The sequence below is a fragment of the Myxocyprinus asiaticus genome, chromosome 48 (assembly GCF_019703515.2).
Source record: "Myxocyprinus asiaticus isolate MX2 ecotype Aquarium Trade chromosome 48, UBuf_Myxa_2, whole genome shotgun sequence".
Classification (NCBI taxonomy): Eukaryota; Metazoa; Chordata; class Actinopteri; order Cypriniformes; family Catostomidae; genus Myxocyprinus; species Myxocyprinus asiaticus.
The window spans coordinates 3,817,028-3,838,332 of NC_059391.1; the positions used below are offsets into that span (position 1 = coordinate 3,817,028).

The 21,305-nt window shown below is 39.8% G+C and overlaps 1 protein-coding gene across 5 annotated transcripts in view; it reads right to left on the reverse strand.

Moving 5' to 3' along the window:
• The window catches only part of LOC127437451 (nuclear factor of activated T-cells, cytoplasmic 3-like), a 38,015-nt gene extending 17,457 nt beyond the window's left edge, over positions 1 to 20,558 (reverse strand). For 3 of the 5 annotated variants that reach the window (XM_051692384.1, XM_051692381.1, XM_051692380.1), the window contains exons 1-8: positions 19,924 to 20,558; positions 12,981 to 14,049; positions 12,608 to 12,770; positions 2,755 to 2,954; positions 1,242 to 1,414; positions 957 to 1,097; positions 746 to 801; positions 499 to 625 (exon numbers count right to left, since the gene is read on the reverse strand). In XM_051692384.1, coding sequence (XP_051548344.1) covers positions 499 to 625; positions 746 to 801; positions 957 to 1,097; positions 1,242 to 1,414; positions 2,755 to 2,954; positions 12,608 to 12,770; positions 12,981 to 14,049; positions 19,924 to 20,017 — 2,023 coding nt within the window. In that variant the 5' untranslated portion in view covers positions 20,018 to 20,558. Of the gene's footprint in view, positions 1 to 498; positions 626 to 745; positions 802 to 956; positions 1,098 to 1,241; positions 1,415 to 2,754; positions 2,955 to 12,607; positions 12,771 to 12,980; positions 14,050 to 14,151; positions 19,175 to 19,923 lie in introns of those variants that run through there. The other 2 variants (XM_051692383.1, XM_051692382.1) reach the window with 2 other exon arrangements.
• Between the last annotated feature and the right edge of the window lie 747 nt (positions 20,559 to 21,305).

Consider the following 21,305-nt stretch of genomic DNA (forward strand, 5'->3'; position numbering starts at 1 on the left):
TGGTACGGGGAGGAATAGGGTTTCAGAGAGAAAACTCTCATAATGCACTGCACTGAAATCCAGCTTACTGCAAACAATGAGGCAATTTAATTGCTAGACAAAGGAGGAGTAAAAAAGTTGATTGGCTAACAGAGTACATGTCAAAGGACCTATCAAATTGGTATGTAGAGTTTTGTAACTGAACTTAGAATCATATGTCTACAACATCTACTAATATCTTTGTGTTGTCTGTGCATCAATTCATTGAGACTGCTGTCTCAAACAAGGTACCATTTTGTTGCACTCCGTTCTATCATTTGTGGTATCATCAATTTAAGATTTACCCACCACTAAGCGTCATTTAAAAATGTGAACTGTTGTTGAAGGTTTTACATGTTGGTCAGACAGCCCCATCCTGGCTAATTGGGCAGTTATCCACTTAAATAAGCTGCCAAGTGGACCAGACTTTATGTAGATGCTCCCTATGAGATTAGTTCTACTCAAAAGAAGGACTATTACCTGAAAGATAGGTGAAGAACTGTGAGGCACTTCTCTTCCTCTTGCCATTGCTGACACAGAACTGCACCTGGGTGGAGGAAACTGAGGTTTTCTTGTAATACGGAGGAATCTTTACCACTATGCTTGTCTAAACAGGAATGGGAACACATACAAAATTTCAGAAATATCCACCTGTAATTATAGATCTCAGTGGCAATTGCATTTAAAGGAGTGTTCTTTACTAGAAAAATTAACATATTATACTTACATTTGTACTCTTTTCTGGTATAGCTTTCACATCAGCCTCCCATTGTGTTTTACCATCTGGAATGGAAAAAAGATGATACAAAGACTCTTTTTTTTATATAACAAATTGACATTCAAAATGTATTGCAATCCTACTGTTGCTTCAAATGAGAAATGCGTTGTAAGTATAATCATCCACCTTCAAATAATTTAATTTAAAAATAATCCCTAACCAGAGCCCTTTTCTTGGAAGATGACTATTGACTCTGGGTTGATGTTTGGGCCAGTGATTGTCATCTCCTCTCCTCCAGTCAAGGATCCACAGGCAGGACTGAAATCCTCGATCTGGGGAAGCTCCTGAGCCAAGCGTTGAGCTAGTGCACAAAGAAAGAGAAGGGTAAATAAGTGAGGAATCATTTATCAATACATTTTGCTATTGTTTTTCTCGTCCCATTAGTGGTTACAACCATTCCCGTTTCAATAGGAAATACATCAACACAGTAAAGAAAAGAACTCACAGCATTCTATGGGTACAGAGGCCACCTGCAGTGACAGCATTTTTCCATTGTGCTGAGGGATGTGAACACGGAATACAGCACGCACACGTGTGTTCTTACGGCCGATGTCCGTTTCTCCTTTCCGCAACTCGATGTCTGAGTTCCGTAGTTTCAGTATCCCAGCACAGTCAATACTTTCAGAGAAAGATGGTAAAATACATCCATTTGATATTCAAGTCAATGAGATTCTGTTCATTTTAATACAATTATTTCCATTTTCAGGCACTTTCAGCACTGTGAACATCTATAAGATAGTTAAATAAATAAATAAAGTCCACACTCTCTCTAGATTATTTTATTTTTCTACTAAAATGTCCAAAAGTGTATGTACATCACAAGAGATTTATGTAATTTTTGTAAAATTTTCTGAAAGTCATGGAAATTCACACCACAGCGTCATTTCCAGCACATCTCAAATTCTGTATTGTGTTTAATAGAATTCTGTGCTGGAAATGATGCAGATGGAAATGATATTTTTTTTGAAGTTTTTGAAATAAAATGGCTGACTCTTTTGTCTTGCTATGGCTAATTTCATAGCTAAAATTTTATGTATCCTAAATACACACCATTAAATAATATTTAACATGTTTTTAATAATTTGGCAAAATTACAGCTTGAAAGTGACACCCAATAAGTGATATTTTATTTACCTTCAATTTTTTCTTCAAACATATCTCATATTTTATCTAAAGCATGCTCTTCACTGACACTATTGTTGACTTGGTTAACAAGTACACTAACTTTTGAAAAAGCGCTATAAGGGGAAAAAAAGTTTGGTGTGGTGTAATTGATGCCACAACTGTAGGACAGTCAAAATTTTTAAAGTAATTTTCACACAAATGAATTTCGAATTAATTTCACTCTGTTTAAATTACCCTAGTTTTAAATTAGTAATAATTTGTATTTTTATAATGGATTTAATATTGAAAGTCTGGGTCTGGGATGAGGCTAAAATTGTAAAATCTATACATAAAAGGTATTTGAAAAGTACCAAACTAAATGATCTTGGCTTTGTAAAAGTGTCCAAGTCAGTTTTAATGTGATCTTCATATAACAAAAAGAAAAAAGTTGAAATCTGTTAATTTTAATAAAAACAAAACTCCTGGGCAAAGAAAGTAGCAAAGGAAGTAAAACCAAAGACTGATATAATTGGTTTTATTAGTATACAGTGGCCAACAACTCACTTAACTCTTAAAATTAATCACAAAATTATTTCAGTCATTTCACTACCATCTCTACTGCATGCATGAGACAATAAATTTAACCGGTATATTTAGAACTATGGAAAATGTAAGTCTCTATTTAAAGATTTAAAACCTGTACTGAATATCCCATACTTTCCATTGACAGCTGCCATCTTTCTGATCCAAAGGCTAAATGGTCAGCCATGTCAATATATTATTTATGTAAAAATGCTCTCTCTCTGATGCATGCAGGGCAGTGAATGTAAATCAGAGGTTTGTCCGACAGGTACCTGGCAGACATGTTGTTTTCAGGCAGGAGAGGAATTTCGAGAACTTTGGTGTTGGCGATCACTGTCTCCTGAGTGGGCGTCACTACAGTTTTCCCTGTTATCCTGTGCACCTGATAGAACAGGTGTGGCCTGATATAACGCTCGTCTGCTGTTCCGATGAACATCTGTAGGCTCACGGGTTTCTCATTGTATCCTATAAGCTGGAGATATCAGGACAAATGATTATAAACCAGGCGACTAAATATTATATCTGTAATACATATGTTTACATTAAAACAAAACTATATATTTATCTATCTAAAAAAATAATAATAATAATAATAAAATTTAAAAAAAGAAAACTGGCAGCTGTGGTTGCCAGAATAATTATGTAAAAAATACAGTAAAAATGTAAACAACTTTACAGAACAACCTGTACATTTTACAATTTAAAACTGTTGTTTTTACTATATATATTATGGTGCAGTGCTGTCGGTTATATAATTAAAATATATTTTGAAACTATAAAAATATGCTTTTCACTTTATAATGTATTGTTAATCACCATAGTAGTTACAGAAGGGCACATGATGACATGACGTTCATCAACAGAGACCCTTCCAGGAGCAAATGACCAATAAACATGTAGAGACAGTGCTCAGTGTTACTCACACAAACATTAAACACTATCAGGGTAACAAAAGTGAAATTAAAATTATGCAATGAAAAGTACATAACTGATATTAAAAATAAGAAGAAACATAACTATTCCATAAAATATAATTAAATGTTACCGCTCACAATGGGAATTCTGGTAACGCCCAATTACTGTTTTTTTCCTGTAATTTTAACAATAATTTACCATAAAAAGTACATGTACTCTCTTGTTAACATAACAAATTTTTACTGTTAATTATACAGGAAAATCATACTTTTTACATCTAAAAATTTATTTTATCCAACATTTGAAAGTAAAACTACATGTATTGTCTTTTTAAATATATTTACATTTTTTACGTAGATTTTACGGTAACTACTCATTAACCAATTTATGGTTTTTTTTACTGTAGCATTTTTACAGGTTATTACGAAAGGAGGGTGCCCACTTGATAACCCCAATGACCACCACTCAAGAAACCAAGGGAATGCTGATTAGTGTAAGGGATAGAAACAAAACGTCCTATGAGTTCAAATAATTAACTGGATAAATCCAGTGACTGCTGTGAAAGTGCAGCTGACAACTAGGGAAAGACCATGTGACGGCAAGGAACGACAGCTGACAGAAGGGAAAGACCTCAACGGGGCTGTCATGGACTAGCTATCCGTGACAGCAGGCTCCGTCACTTTGATAGGTGAATAGGAGTCACCCCTTATGGCTACGAAAAATACAAGAAGGAAAATACCCCCTACAAGAGTCTGCAAGAGCAGGGCCGGAAGAAGACTAAAAAAAAACTGCTCCAAATATGCAACTGCAGGTGGTCCAAGATAACATCTCTCAGAGGCCTAAGAATACATCAAGGCTGTATGCAGTGCATGAAGGAAGTGAGGCCAGGACCTCCCACTGATTATGAGTCGAGTGAAGCACAGCAGCAGGACATAATCCAAAGTTTGCTGAGCATCAATACCCCAATGGCTGAGGGGATTAATTCAAGCTCAACATACTGTATGATCTGGAGCCCAACCTGATGCAGTCTGCATACGGAGCAGAAGATTCAAGGCCACAGACCACAAGTGAAGTCCAGCAACAAAAACGAGTGGACATCAATACAGACCTGAGTATAGTTCTGGATGGGCTTTGAGGATCAGCAGAAAATTAGCTGGAAAGATTGAGTGACTTGATCTAAAACTACGGGGTGGAAAGGTTTGGTACAAAACAAGCAGGGAAGGACATAACAACACCCCTTCTAATTTAATCCCTTTTCTCCCAATTTGGAATGCCCAATTCCCACTACTTAGTGGGTCGTCGTGGTGGTGCGGTTATTCACCTCATTTCGGATGGCGGAGGACAAGTCTCAGTTGCCTCCGCTTCCGAGACAGTCAATACACACATCTCATCACGTGGCTCGCTGTGCATGACACTGTGGAGACTCACAGCATGTGGAGGCTCATGCTACTCTCCGCGATCCATGCACAACTTACTACGCACCCCATTGAGAGCGAGAACCCCTAATCGCAACCACGAGGAGGTTACCCCATGTGACTCTATCCTCCCTAGCAACTGGGCCAATTTGGTTGCTTAGGAGACCTGGCTGGAGTCACTCAGCATGCCCTGGATTCGAACTTGCAACTCCAGGGGTGGTAGTCAGTGTCAATACTCGCTGAGCTACCCAGGCCCAACAACACCCCTTCTAATGTCTAGAAGGCAACAAGAAATTGAATGCCTTGTTAGGGAGAGAAGGGCCTTGAAGAAGCAGTGGAGGAAGGCATCATTGGAGGAGAGAGTGGGTATCAATCTCCAACAAGAAGACATAAAAGATTGCTTGGCAACGCTGTGGAAGGCAGAAAACCTCAGAATTCGCCGTAAGGAGTAGGAGAGGGAACAAACATATTTCTACCAGGATCCCTTTAGTTTTGTAAAAGGACTCTTTTGTAAAAAGACACACCGATGATCAGAGACATGAGCAGAGAGTTATGCCTCCAGATATGCCACCCATCCTGCAACCAGAACACAAGCTGACAGCCTTCCAAGATGGAGTGAGGTTGAGTTGTGAGGAAGGCAAGGACTGCTTCAGCTCCAAGACCAAATGGAGTTCCATACAGGCTGTATAAGAACGCTCCAGATGTCCTGAGATTCCTTTGGAAACAAATGAAGATGGTATAGAAGAAACAAACTCTCCCAAAGGTATGGCGAAGGGCTGGAAGGATATTAATCCCTAAGGAAAAAAAGGCTTCAAACATCGACCAATTCCGGAAAATCAATCTCTTGAATGTTGAAGGAAATATCTTCTTTAGCATCATTGCTCAAGGGATGACAACATACCTGAAACAAAACAATCTGATTGACACTGAGGTGCAGAAAGCAGGCATACCAGACTCATCAGGATGTTCAGATCATGGCACCAGATTCAAATCGCAAAAAAGGAAGGAAGAGATCTGCACGTCTTATTCCTCGACTTAGCAAATGTTTTTGGATCCATCCCACACTCCCTTCTCTGTACAGCTTTTGATTTCTTCCATGTACCAACGACCATGACAAACCTGGTCAGGAACTACTTCCAAGATCTGCAGTTCTGTCTCAAAACAACAGAGTACATTACAGCATGGCAACATGTGGAAGTAGGAATAATGGCAGACTAAACTATCTCCCATTTAGCCTTCACCATGGTAAAGGAACTGATCATCCGAGCATCCAAATGGGTTGTAGGAGAACACCTGAAGTCAGAAGAGTGACTACCTCCCATTTGAGCTTACATGGATGATATGACCACGCTGACCTCAACTGTCGCATATACAAAGCGACAGCTGGAAAAGCTTCAGTCAAACATAAAGTGGGCACGAATGAAGTTTAAACCCAGCAAATCCAGGAGCATATCAATTGTTAAAGGGAAACTTTACCCATTTTACGACAACACACCCATTCCAATGGTGCTGGAATTGCCTGTCAAGAGCTTGGGGCGATGGTACAATGCAAGCCTCAAAGACACAGACCAGAGCATCCAAATTAGGGAAGAAACCATCAAAGGTCTTGTCAGTATAGACAAGACCGCACTCCCTGACAAGCTGAAACTTTGGTGCTTGCAGTTTGGACTGTTTCCACGTCTATGGCCACTGACAGTCTACGAGCTTCCCATCACCAAAGTCGAGAAGATGGAGAGAACAATCAGCTCCTACATAAAGAAATGGCTTGGACTTCCACGCTGCCTCAGCAATATCGGCATGTATGGGAGCGGTGTACTGGAACTGCCTGTCTCTAGCCTCACTGAAGAATACAAGTACACGAAGGTGAGGCTGGACATGAGCTTGACTGAGTCTTGAGACGGTGTAACATGGACAACTGCTCCCAGGCTGACAACTGGGAGGAAGTGGACCCTGTCTGAGGCTGTAGAACAAGCAAAATTGTCTCTCAAGCATGGAGATTATTGTAGGTCAAGTACAGCATGGTAGAGGTAGTTTTGGTCTTGAGACGAGTCGCCCCATTTGGCACAAAACAACATCAATCCAGCGGCGAAAGCTGGTAGTTGCTGAGGTCTGCCAGCAAGAGGAGGCAATGTGAAGCACAAGGGCAGTCTCACAGGTTAAACAGGGCATGGGAAAACATGGAACACCGCAAATTGATCTGGAATCTATGGGAGATGGAAGGAGGCAGAATTAGTTTCATCATCAGAGCCACGTACAATGTGCTTCCCATTCCCACAAACATAAACCAGTGGAAGGGAGAAGATCCATCGTGCCCGCTATGCAAAGAAACGGCAACTCTAATGCACATCCTTACCAGCTGTAAAACTAGTCTTTCCCCAGGCCGCTATGACCTGGAGACACAATCAGGTACTCTGGAACCTGGCAAATATCCTGGAGCAAAGGAGAACTGTTGCCAATGCCCTACCTCCCAAAACAACTGGCTTCTCTAACACCACTGCCTTCGTACCAGCAGGAAAACTGCCAATGCTTACATCTACAAGGAGGGAATCAAGCCTGCTAGACAAAGCCCGTGACTGGAAGATGCAGGTGGATTTAGACTTAAGCTTGGATTTAAGCTTATCTTTCCACCAGAGATCGTAACAAATCTGAAGCCAGACCTGGTCTTGTGGTCTACATCACAGAGGTCCCTATGCATCATAGTTAACGGTGCCCTGGGAGGCTACAGTAGGTGAAGCATTCGAACGGAAAAGGTTGAAATATGAACATATAGCAGCTGAAGCACAGCAGTGGGGCTGGATAGCAAGAGTGCTACCAGTGAAGGTGGGCTGCAGAGGTTTTGTGGCCAGATCAACCACCAAGCTCCTGAAAGACGTGGGAGTTCGAGGGAGGGCCCTACGGCAAGCCACCAGGTCATTGTCGGAGGCCACCAAGTGCAGTAGTAACTGGCTTTGGCTGAAGAGAAAGGACCCGATTTGGGCTGTAAGGTGACTTACAGGAAGGGGTAAATGCGAAGGGGGCACATATGGGATGCCAGATGGATGCCGCTGTGCCCTCTGGAGGTGTTGTAGGCTTATCAATGAAACACTAGTGAAGGAGGGTGCCCACCTGATGACCCCAATGAAGTGATTACCCCTTACCGCCACTTACAAAAATCAAGGGAATACTAATTATTGTAAGGGATAGTGTGATGAGGAGGAGGGCGGGGCCATGCCGTGAGGACACATGCCCACCCCTGAATTGGGCTAATCAGCCGGGAGGGGGATAAAGACAAGCCGGAGGCACCAGTTCGAGAGAGAGAGAGAGAGAGACACACGGCCACGCTTTGTGTGTGTTTTATGTTGTTTTAAGTTCAATTACGATATTAAAATTATGTTGACTGTTCTGCTGGTTCCCGCTTCCTCCTTGCCCATCGTGAACCCGTTACAGATAGTAACAACAAGTCAGATGAGCTCAACCATTAAAATTACGGACATTTTTTACAGTCTATCTATCTCATCTGTTCTTCTAATGGCAGGAATGGTCACCCATTTGTGTCATAGGTTGTTAAGGTAAACAAACTGGACAACCCATGTAACATTAGCTTTTACCCAGTTAAAAATACCACAAGCTGACTGGATCAGAAGTTCTGTTCATATGACAGACAGATACACATCACATGACTCTATAAATACATCCCAATTATGTCTACTTCTCTTATAAGTAAATTAAATTATCATTCACTTCATATTGTAAAATCTGAACAATTGCTATTCCTTTAAAGAGATAGTTCACCTACAAATGAAATTAAATGAAAGTGAATGGTGACTGAGACAAACATTCTGCCTAACGTTTCCTTTTGTTACACAGAAGAAAGTAAGTTGTATGGGTTTGGAACAAGATGAGTGTGTAAATGATGACATAATTTTCAATTTGGCTGAACTATTCCTTTAACAACACAAATAGAACATTTAAGTGCACATCAAACAATAATCTGATATTTTAGTGTAGCACTAGAGCAGCTGTCAGATGAGAAACACATCGAAGTTTGGAAACCATTCTCAATTTACCAGAACAATGAAATCAGCTGAGTTCAATAAACTCTGACAAACCTCTATGTGCACAATGCAGTGTGCCATGTGACTGGCAAAAACAAAAGAGGGCAAGAAGGTAATGACGGACGTCATACTTTAGTATTTTTTTATTATTATAAATGTTTTGGATTTTTTTATTTTCTCCCCTTTTTCTCCCCAATATGGAGTGCCCAATTCCCAGTGCGCTCTAAGTCCTTGTGGTGGCGTAGTGACTCGCCTCAATCCGGGTGGCTGAGGACGAAACTCAGTTGCCTCCGTGGCTGAGACCTTCAATCCGCGCATCTTATCACGTGGCTTGTTGAGCACGTTACCGCGAAGACAGCGTGCGTGGAGGCTTCACGCTATTCTCTGCGGCATCCACGCACAGCTCACCATGCGCCCCACCGAGAGCGGACCACATTATAGCAACCACAAGGAAGTTACCCTATGTGACTCTACCCTCCCTTACAACCGGGCCAATTTGGTTGCTTAGGAGACCTGGCTGGAGTCACTCAGCACGCCCTGGATTTGAACTCGTGACTCCAGGGGTGGTAGTCAGCGCCTTTACTCACAGAGCTACCCAGGCCCCCCCATACTTTAATTATTAACTATAATCAATAAAACACCTTTTAAGTCATTTCACTACAGTACTGTCTTACACTTTCATACACGTGGCATTGACCAGGTGTGTGTAATCACAACACAAATTATACACCGATCAGCCACAACATTAAAACCACCTGCCTAAAATGTGCAGCCGATTTGAGTATTTCTGTAACGGCTGATCTCCTGGGATTTTCACGCACAACGGTCTCTAGAATTTACTCAGAATGGTGCCAAAAACAAAAAAGCATCCAGTGAGCGGCAGTTCTGCGGACGGAAATGCCTTGTTAATGAGAGAGGTCAACAGAGAATGGCCAGACTGGTTCGAACTGACAAAGTCTACGGTAACTCAGATAACTGCTCTGTACAGTTGTGGTAAGAAGAATATCATCTCAGAATGCTATTCTGAGATGCGGGTTGACGCAGTTTTGGCAGCACGAGGGGAACTTACACAATATTAAGCAGGTGGTTTTAATGTTGTGGCTGATCGGTGTATTAGTTGGCCGCTTTACATGATGTGCTGACTAATGGTCGACTGATATGGGGTTTTTAATGACCGATGCCGATATCCAGAAAGCAGGGTGGCCAATAGGCCAATACAATGCCAATATATCACACAATTTAATATAGTAAATAACAAACATAAAATTGCTAAAAATATATAAACTCTTATTTAGCACTATATTTAATCAATTTCACACAAAACTAAAAAAACAATATTGTATTATAAATGGTAAATAGCAGTTTCTTCAGATTTCTCTTTAGTTATCAATTTTTAGTAATTTATTTGCATATGAAGAAATTGTTAATATATTAGGAAGAAGGAAATAACAGTACACACAGCAGTCCAGCAACCATGGATGGGTTAGGCATGTGCGCATTAACAATCGCATTTACTCAAAAAATCCCAAATCAAACCAATTTTACATACAGTGCATAGTGAATAAGACATTTACTCATAGCACACGTGAAGCACTTTTACCTTGGGCTGCATCCAAAAACATTGGCAGCTGACTTGCTACCTTGCTAATGGCTTAACTGACAGCTGTTTTGAATGAATGGAACTCTTAAGGAAACTGGTCTCCGAACAGCTTGAAAAGCACCTTATTTTCATCCTACCTCCGTATACAGCCTCCGGAGGCAGCATTTTCCTGGTTTCGGACGCAGCCTTGAAGTTGCACTCACGCGCTCATTTACATCCAGCGTGTGCCTCAATCTCCTGACAGTTTAAACAGCCTGGATCGCCTGCTTGGATTGACACAGACTGACCATCATGATTTGTGAATCAGAGGAACTTTTGATCCTGATCCTTAAGTTTTTATTCTGGCTGATGGAATACGCGCTTCAGAGGAAGATATTAGATGAGCGCTCGACGGGAAGAAAACGCTGGATTTTCATGAGGTTCATGAATTACATCTGTTTAAACGAGAAAACTGCATATTAAAGGTGACTGTTGAGGAGAGAGTATTAGAATTTATGCTTCAGACCAAGATTTATGAGCACTCCACAGGATGCTGGATCTGCTGAATTTGTGTGAGGTTGGGTTATTACTAGTGCCCGACCGATTTATCGATAATATTGGCTGATATTAGCCTTTCACCGATATATAGGTACCAACTCCATTGTTTACAGAGCTGAGCTGTCGGTGGTTCTGCAGACAGGGCTGAGTTAAGCAGTGCGGAGTTAAGCAGTGTCTTCTCGGTAAGTTGCTATCTAGTTTGTGAAATACATACTGGAAAGTTAATAAAAAAGACCCCAGAATTTTCCCTTTTCAATATAACTAATATAACGTTAACCCTGTCCCTAACAACCATGTCACTCATGTTCATCACATCTGTTTGTTATGTTAGCCAGCTATAGTTTGTCAGTGCAATCAGTAATGTAGCAGATTGAAAGGTAAGAGAGCATCTTTTTGCAGCTCAGCAGACAACGGTGCGGTGGTGGATTGTGTTTGTTGAGTGTTGATTTCACGCTATGTTGTTACCTAGTTGGTGAGATGCAATGCTGGAAAGTAAAATAAACAACGTCCATCTTTTGCTCTCCGTGACAATGAGCTCATAGCTAACCAGCTAACCACGTAGCTACTTGCAAACCTTGTCAGCTGAGTGGAAGCTAATGTGTAAACATGTATTCACCAAACTGTTTTGTTCAGAATTCACAGTTTGGTAGCCCTTTCAACAGAACAATTCCAGTCATTGCATTTATAAAATGTAATATTTAAAAGTTTTGTTTTCCACCATTGAAAGTTTCGGCAATATATCGGTCAATATATCAGTCAACCACTAGTGCTGACACTAACCTACTAAATGAGGTACAATAAACAAACCTCAATGATTTGGTGACTTTTTACATGTCTAACATTAGAAAAAGTGGAGTTTTTGTTTTCACCGTATTGTGGAAATAAAGATTTATTTTCTTGAAGGCAAAGAAAATGTGAGCGGTGCTCGTCTATCCAAAACTTGCTGTCATGATGCTAGGGTGTTGTGGGTGGTTGCTTACTAGCCCAAATCAAAAGATCCCACCCTCAAATTCATCTATAGCACAAACAAACATTGACAGACGTGTTACATGCTAAAGTGAAATACTTATGGTTAAGTATGAGCATTAGTAATAATGAGTCTTGTCATAAACTTGTCTTAGCAATTAACAGTGAACAAACAGTTAGTTCCAACCCAAATTTTCGCCATTGGTTAAGTCAGACATTGTCCGGCTGTCAATCAAACAGAAATGTTTAAAAAGTGCCACAGTGTTCACACTTTTCAAGTGGGAGTCAATGTATAAATGGCTTATTAAAGCTGTTCTTACTTATAGCTAGGGCTTTAATGACAATGCAATTTGGCTGACAATTAATTGTCATACAAATAATTGTGTTTATCATGATTAATTTCCATACAAATTGTCATACTTTTTAAGGTGAATGTGTGCTTAATATAAATACACCATATAATTCATTTATTCATTTTTACCTTGGAATCAATTAATAAAAATATGTATATATGATTTTCTTTAAGGCTTAAAAAATGTGGAAAATATTTGGACATGCCATTGGTGAAACTATTTTAACATTGAAAAAGTACAAAATAAAATGTTCACTATGGGAATGATTATAGAAGGTAGATCTGAGGTCTGGTATAAAGTCTGACCTTTACAACAGGGTGTCTTCCGCTGTCTGATTTAATGGCTCCTCGACTGCCCTCTGTCTCATAATGGGCTCTGTGGTGAGATTTAGGTTGGATCTCCATTTTTAACTCACATTGGCCAAACTGGCTAGGAAGAGGACAATCCAGTGGAGGTAAAGATGTGGACCTGAGCAAGAAAGAGAGAACAGCAGCAGCTGTAACAAACATGGCTGTTGTTTTTGATCAACTGGCCAATGACGCAGAACACATACTCCATTGTTATGACATAAAAAGGTTAATAAATGATGGAGTACTGTGCATAATGATCTATTATGTAACTCACTCATGTCTATTTTCCACAAAAGGGTGAACAATCAACTAAAACTGAGTAATTTACCTGTATAAAGGAGTGTTGACTTGTTTAGGTTTAGCCCAAGGGAAGTGTGTTGGGACGGCTAAAAAATGTTCCACTAAGTCCTCTTTCTTCAAACTGGGAAGGGACACAGCTATGCCTGAGATTAGTGATGGGTTTGCAAGGTCTTGTTCTGTAAGACATGAGTCCTCTTGTCCAGGCAACAGAGACACTTTATCCTGGTTGTAGTTGGTCTGATACGTTCTTCTTGTTTTGGATGGGATGTCAATATCTAATGGAAGGGTCTGGTAAGGGGCAAATGTGGCACCTCCCAACCATGTCTCCTCCGTGACACTACCCCGAGGAGAGTGAGAGGGCGTGGCGTTGGGTGAAAGGTGAGGAGAGGCCAAACCCGGAAGGACCTCTGCACTGGAATGTCGCCTTTTTCCACATGGCGATGTTGGCCGAGAGGAAGGCCGTGACTGGGCAAATTGGTATTGCAGAGGTTGCTGCTGTTGCTGTTGGTAAAGGTACCAAGGGTCATCTCCATATGCAGCCCAACACCCAGGAGAACCAAAAGGGGAGACAAGTGGAGACACTTGAGGGGACACCTGGGGAGAGGTCAGGGGGGACGGAAGAGGAGATGCCAGTGGCGACACTAGAGGCGAAGCCAGCCGAACTCGAGCAGCTGCTTCATTCAGCTCTGCCTCCACATCATCGTAGACGTGCGAGAAGGATTCACAAGATGAGGCGTCGGATAACCAGCTGCGAGAGGACAAGCTACTGCAGGGACTGGGACACAGTGAGGATGAGTCCCTGTAGGACGGATCTAGTGGTAGGAATAGCTGGTCCCTTGATAGAGAGCCATCTCCGCCTTCCCCACAGGCACCTGCCAGCTGGTTGGCGCCTAGGTCCTGTTGGCAGTTGGCTGGGATCGAGGTGATCTGGATGCTTGGACAGTCAAATACCCTGCTGGGGGACTCCATAGATTGGACAGAACCAGGGTGAGGGGCATCATAAGGCTGTGTTGCCCAACTGTCCTGTTGTCTTGTGGGATGGTGGAACCCAGAAGCAAACAGAGGGTAGCAGTTGGCATCATCATCCAATCTGGACTCTAGAGTAAAAACCAAAAAGGAAGGGGATTCAAACATTAAAGCACTGAAAATGCCATGACTGGACATCAATATCCTTCAAGTCAACAAGAAATGGCATTCACAATCCATTTTGTTTCTCTAATGCAGTGTTGTAGTCGAGACCTGCTCATCCGCATCCAAGTCCAGGCCGAGACCACAGTAGGTCGAGTTCGGGTCAAGACTGATACCAGGAGAGGGTCAAGTTTTGGCTGCCGTGGCCAAAACTGGGAGCGTTTCTTAATGTTTGGGCACGTGTGATCTCCAGTTTCAAAGAGAAATGGCCACAGAGTGGGACCAAAAGCAAGTATTTTTAGTTGTAAATGACATAATACAGTCAACAGGAATGCATATTATATTAAATAACTCTACCCCTTAACCTAAACCCCAACCCTAAACCTAATCAGTGGAGTAAAAAAATAATTTTAGAGCAAAAATTAAACTTTGAATCATTGTTTATGTGAACGTGATTACTTCCTGGTTCCCATGGGACTAGAACTCATGTCTTAGAGACTGCACGCCTGGCTAGAGGGAAACTTGATCATGGTTGAAACGATGCACAGATTTCTGATGAAAATGGCACTTGTCAGTAATTCAGCAGTATAGGGTCAGTTTCAGGGTACATGAACAGTCAGAAGCTACTTCTAGATTTCCTGTGTGATCATAAAGCTGGGTTGTACTGTTGTACAACTGGGTGTCAGTCGTTTAGCCAATGAAACATTGAAAAAACACCTTTCCAAAAAAACAAATAAAATAAATAAATTACGGTGCACAAAAAACACCAGAAAACATGAAAATTAGACCTGACCTAAAACCGTTCAATATATTGATCATACCCCAACACAGGTTTTATTTGTGTCAGTTTTAATTTCCATCAAAATAAATATGCCATCTACACTGTCTATCCTAAAGATTTTAGAAACGCCGCATTGCTGACAACAGTAGCCTTAATGCCTAAATATTTGGCCATTGGTTAACATTATCCAGTTAACATTATCAAATCGCCTGCCGGGCCTTGGTGATGTCATAGGAAAGCTGTTTCAGAGGTGGAGCAAGTGATTACATTTTGATGAAGGTTTACAAATCTTTTTTTAATTTTTTATAGAATAACCTGCACTGATAATACAATAAGGTGTATTAATGGAGTCATGACATGAGGAATCAATTTTTCCTTGATATTTTGACATATGAGGTCATTGTACTATAAAAACACTGTAAATTTTAGAACTCAAAAGACTTAAAAACATCCTCTCCAGTCCAAAAAGAGCATTCATTATTTCCACCCTGCAAAAACGACTAGTTTTGAAATAAACTACATTGCGATGTCACAGTGCAGTGTTATTTGCATAGCCCCGTCTCAAAAATGTAATCATCGCGGATGGAGAGTTGACAGAGAGAGAAAGCAGCTTGGATACTGCAACACTGAAAGTGGTACAATTGTAACTGTAGTTACTGGCGAATCATTCGAGGGAGATTCCCCAGCTGGCAAACATGGCTTATTTCCTGACACTGTATTTAAGCCGGGAGATCAGACAGGGGAATCCTGCACTGACTGTCTGTTATAACACTCTCCCTACAGCTTGATACACATGTATTTACCCTTCACATGGGGGGGGGGGGGACTGCTGCTTTAAAAGCATAAAACTGTGGGGTTTGTAGTTCTAACAGAGAGAATTATGGGCAGTGTAGTCCAGTAGATGGTAGTGTAGTTGGTCAGTCAGCGAGGCTCTTAGAGAAAAAGAGTGTAGAAGTTTTGTTTTGTTATGTTCCTGTTAAGCAACCTGGGGGGTTATGTTCACTGTAATGCCTGTAAATGACTCTTTCATACTGCGATGTACTGAGGAAATAAACCGGTATGCTTCAGATGAACACAGTCCCACTCATCATTCTGCATGAAACATTAACTAAAACGAGTTGTTACACACGGCCGCCGGAGATCACTCCACTGAGTGGGGTAATGTCACTCTCTCTCCAGGCATACTGATGGCCCACACGGCTGAAGAGGAGTTGAAAGGTAATTTGTTTGTCGCATTTGGTGAGTCATACGGACATTCTGAATTATTAAGCAAAACGAAAACTGCGGATACTCATTAGGGAGCAGGAATGATGAGAAAATACTCCCATGTAAATACAAGCAGTCATTTGAATCCTACCATGTCTGTAAAAACAAAACAAACAAAAAAACATCACATTTGTGGACTGGTTGAATGAATTGGAGGTTCAAACGTCAAATACTGACAGTAATAACAATCCATTCAAGCCAAGTTCTGCCCTGTGTCCTCAATCAGCTCCAGTTAACAGGCCCAAATGTTACTATGAGCCACACATATTACAGCGAACAGAGAGAGAAACCAACCCATTTAAAAGTGGTGTGGAAAATGAGATTATGCATGACAGTGGAATTATAAACAGTGCTATATACAGAGTACACCGGCGAATCTGAATTACCCACGCTCTGTGTGCAAAGAGCTAACAGCTAAACCAGTGTTTTGAGATATATCACCAATGAACCACCGTTGCTGCCAACATGATACCTGTACAGTCTGGCAGGGCATTCATGAAACTGAAAATAATGCTGCTTATGTGAATGCTGATGAACGTTGTTCCCCCAAGCTAGATCCAGGCCAGCATGGAAGAAAGCCACGCCAAACATGTTATGTTCAATCACCTGACAGCAGAGAGAAATGCAGTAGCCCAAGAGTAAGGATTTTTACGCATTGACAAAGTTAGTTTGATGGTTCAAGTTCATTGAGAGAGTTCCTGAATAGTTTTGAGGATTGCACCAGAGCTAACCACTGGTCGGAAAGGATAGGCCACAGAGAATCAGGAGGCCAACAAAGTGGTTTGGTGTCTGGACTAACTGACACTTAATTACTTGGAAAAGGGACTTTGTTGACAATACACTATTGCTCTGTTGTTAAAAAAATAAATAAACCCTGTAGCATGCTGTTGCTAGTCCTTTCGGCAGGTGGAGAAGAAATGCCATCACCTTACTGGACTTAGCGAACTGTGCTTGAACTGGATTACTGTTGCTTTCAAAATGGATTGTGTATAGTGAACACTTAAGTCCCTCTTAAGTTACACACGGCCACCTGAGATCGCTCCGCTGAGTGGGGTAACGTCACTCTCTCTCCGGGCATACTGATGGCCCGTGCGGCTGAAGTGGAGAAGGAAGGTAACAACAGTTTACGTTCGAGGATAAAACAGCATTATTTTATCACCAAATCTTGTATGCCTTATAAGTATTGGGGAGAAACAGTGTGACGGTTTTGTTCAGTTTTCTATTGTTATCTCAGTCAAACAACTGTTGCAGTTTGATTTTGTACTTCACATACATTGGGACATACTGTATGTTCATATGTTCATATCAATGACTGCCTGGACTGAGTGCTTTTAGGGGATTTCATAAATCGCTTGCAAGTTTTCAATCTTTCATTCTTGGAAAATACAGTTCCACACTTGTAATGGCTGGAGGGTGTTTACTTTTCAATGTTGTTAGTAAATTAGGCTTGTGACATTATCAAATTTTCATGTCACGATAATTACTGAAGCTTTTAACACGGTATAGGGTATTATCACGGTTTTGAATTACATTATCAAAACAAATTAAATGATAAACAAAATTTATATTAATATTTAAATTAATTTTTATGTATTTATTAATAAAAAGTTTAATTAATTTTAAATACCAAACTGGCCTTTTAAATTAACAGATAACAAAGAACTTTGAAAAGTTTTAGAAAACTGCCATCAACACCATAGAGACATAGCCAAATATAACATTTAGTTGATGTCTTAATATTTAAATGGTCATTATGCCACGGGCCACTGGATCAGGACAGACCTTTTCTTGTTGAGGCTAATGTTGAAGTAAGGCTAAACTAATTTTATTGAGCCAGGTACTAGGCTACAGCAGTAGTATGCATGTCTTTTTCTGGATAGCAAACTAGTTGCTAAAATATAGCTAGGTGCTTACTACAACTAATAACCACAAGTTCATTCATTAATGTATGGTAACGTACAATTGCATTGCATTCCAACTTGAACTTACTTCTGAAATCTTCATTGCACCACATTGCCATTATTAATTATAGAACTTAGTATTGTTTACAACTGTTTTTAGTTGTAACTGCAAGACGCAAAAGTTACTGTGTAGCTAGCGGTGTTCTAGCGAACTACTCTCTGACCACTTGAAAGCAAGCTACACATTACCTGCAAATGCAACAACTGTTCACTTTCTTTGTCATCTTAGTTGTCACTTCGCTAATTGTCTCTTAGAGTGATGGCTCTCAGTTTTCAAAAACAGTTTGGAAAAACTAGCAGAACTGTCACAACTTAACCATCCCACAGATGAGCGAACATGTTGGAGGCTTTCCCGTATTTCGCTGCCACTTTTCTGCCACATGTTTTACACAAAGGGGAACCATCTTTGACCATCAATCCCTCTGCATTATTATGGAACCCAAAAAACTTCCACACATCCGCCTTAACCCTATTAGAAGGCGGATAAAGGGTCGGCTGCATTCCTCCTTCAGCCATGCTTCTCCACCACATTGCTTTTGTTTACATCAGAGTGCGCATGTGTCATTTGTGCCACATACAGACAATGTTGTGAATCTTAATTTGTTGACAGGGTAAAAAAACGACTGTTGTTATCTAGAATTATTCACAGTATTTTGAAGTGCGCACGATAACAAAATAGTGCATGTTAATTACGGTGATATACCATATAACCGAATACTGTCACATGCCTTTAGCCAATCATAACAGTGGGCGTGTCTTAAAGGTAAAGTACACAGAAAACCAAGCGTTTCAGACAGAGGGCCAAAAACAGGGTAGAAAAGGTCATGTATACTACATTATGACTGTTTTTTGTGCAAAATACTTTACTAACATTATAAGTGAACCACAAGGAAGAAAAAATTAAAATAAAATATGCACGTCATGGCCCCTTAAAGAAGGCAAATGAGGTAGTGACTTAATAGTGACTTTATGAAGGAAATATAAAAAGCAGCAAGCACTGTATATTGGACTATTAAGCCATGTCAGTGCAACATAAAAAATAAAATATAAATGAATAAACACCTTTAAAACATTATGTTCTCAAGTTCATAAAGAAATAAATTAAGTATACTAATCTGCATATGTACATAAGCAAATACATTGAGAGAAGTAGCCAATTCAAACAAAGTGAGCAAATTTACAGCTGACAAAATTGCAACAGTAGCTGACCATAAATATCACACACACACACACACACACACACACACACACACACACGCTGATCCACGAGCTAAGGAAGCTGTCTCACTATAACACTATCTGTTAACCTTAATGCAATACAGTACACCCTCATAACACTCAAGCTTCAACGGTCAAATGTCAAGCAAAGAAAACTTGAAAGGTAACTGTTATCGAGGTTTACCTACAGATGACTGAATAACAGTGGACAGGATGTATGGTGACATGCTTACAGTGCCAAAGAAACAAAAACAACCATACATTTAACAACAATAAGCTACAACGATGCGATTATGTGTCAGATATCCACAGATTTTAGCACAGAAACGTACAGTAAAACATAAATGCTTCACATGATTAGGTTTGGACATTCCTCTTAAAGCGCGTGAACTACACGAACTGACACATTTGATGTTGAAAGATAAGAATGCGACCTACTAATATTTCGCAACACATCGATATATTTATCACAAACAGATCCAAACAAGGCCACTTCTTGAAAACATTACACCGCATCTAAACGCGACGTAACTAGAAAGCTCGCGTCTGCTCGCACGCACTTTATAATGGAAGAGGCGTTTTAAAAGCGTCGCGTCCCCAGAGAGTGAAGTACAAACCTGTGTGGCCCAGCAAGTTCTGATGATTATGATTATGACTGCTTTCCCCAAATATGAGTCTGAAGTCCAGTTCCTCATTGTAGTTTGAAGTCATTGCCACTTTCTTCTATTAAACTCCACCACAACTATATAAACAACCAAGTCCATCCATGCACCAACGCAAATACAACGCTCCAACTTTCATCGAGCGACACTTTGGCTTACAAAACAGAGATGGTGTCAGCGCGAAAACCCGGAACACACGGTCCAAAGTGTTTTCTCTTTCTGAAGTTGGTTACTTCGAACCGTTGTTGTTGTTTCTTCTCTGGGGTTGTTGATGTAATAGTCCCATGCTGGTTTCGTGTTGATCTAAAGTCTTGCGCGCATGAACATGGATGTAGTAAAGTTACATTTTACACCGCGACTCCAGACGTGACGTCACGACATTTGACAGACTACAAACAATCGAAAAGGAAACACGAGCACGCGCACGCGGTCTCATTTGCAAACAGTAACACTTACAGAGGCGGGAGAGTTCTGTGCTTTATATAACAACGACGTTTGATACAATAGACACAAATTTATACAAACAATCAGACTCTACGAGTTCATAAAACAAACACTTGTCTGCGAGGTCAGAATATGGTTGTGGATCAATTCATGAGCGCCCTTAGAAAAAAAAATTAAAAGGGGGGCGGGCTATGGGAACCGCAGTTTACGCCAAAATACGTAGTTTCGATAGTTTTTGCTACAACTGTATATTTATAAAGTTAATATAAAAAAAATGCATATATCAAATATAACTAGTATATTTGCATATATAATTTGTATATTTGTTATTAAAATAAATATATATTTGTATTTATATTTTAAAAATTATACTAATGAAACATTATTTTATGCTTAAATATTATTTGTATTTATATATTTATAAATATGAAAATATTTTTATTATATAATTACTTGTATTAAAATAAAATGGGACGTGATTAGATTTTAATTTATATTACATATATTAAATGTACGTAAATATAATTATTAATTTTATCTTTATTATTCAAATGTATTTTATTTATAAATATGTAAATTTTATTTTCATTGTCATTATTATTTTATTTATAATCATTCAAGTAACTAATTAAAATATTATATATACAGTGTTATAAAAATGTAAACAGATGTGCCATTTTTGGGCATCATAGATGAAAAAATTCAAAACTGATGTCTAGACAGATCACTAGATTTTTAGACAAAGCCAATGAAGGTGACAAATAAAACTAACAACTGACAACAATCTTCAGCATACACTACCTGTCAAAAGTTTTGAAACATTCTTTATTTTATATATATATATATATATATATATATATATATATATATATATATATATATATATTTTCACA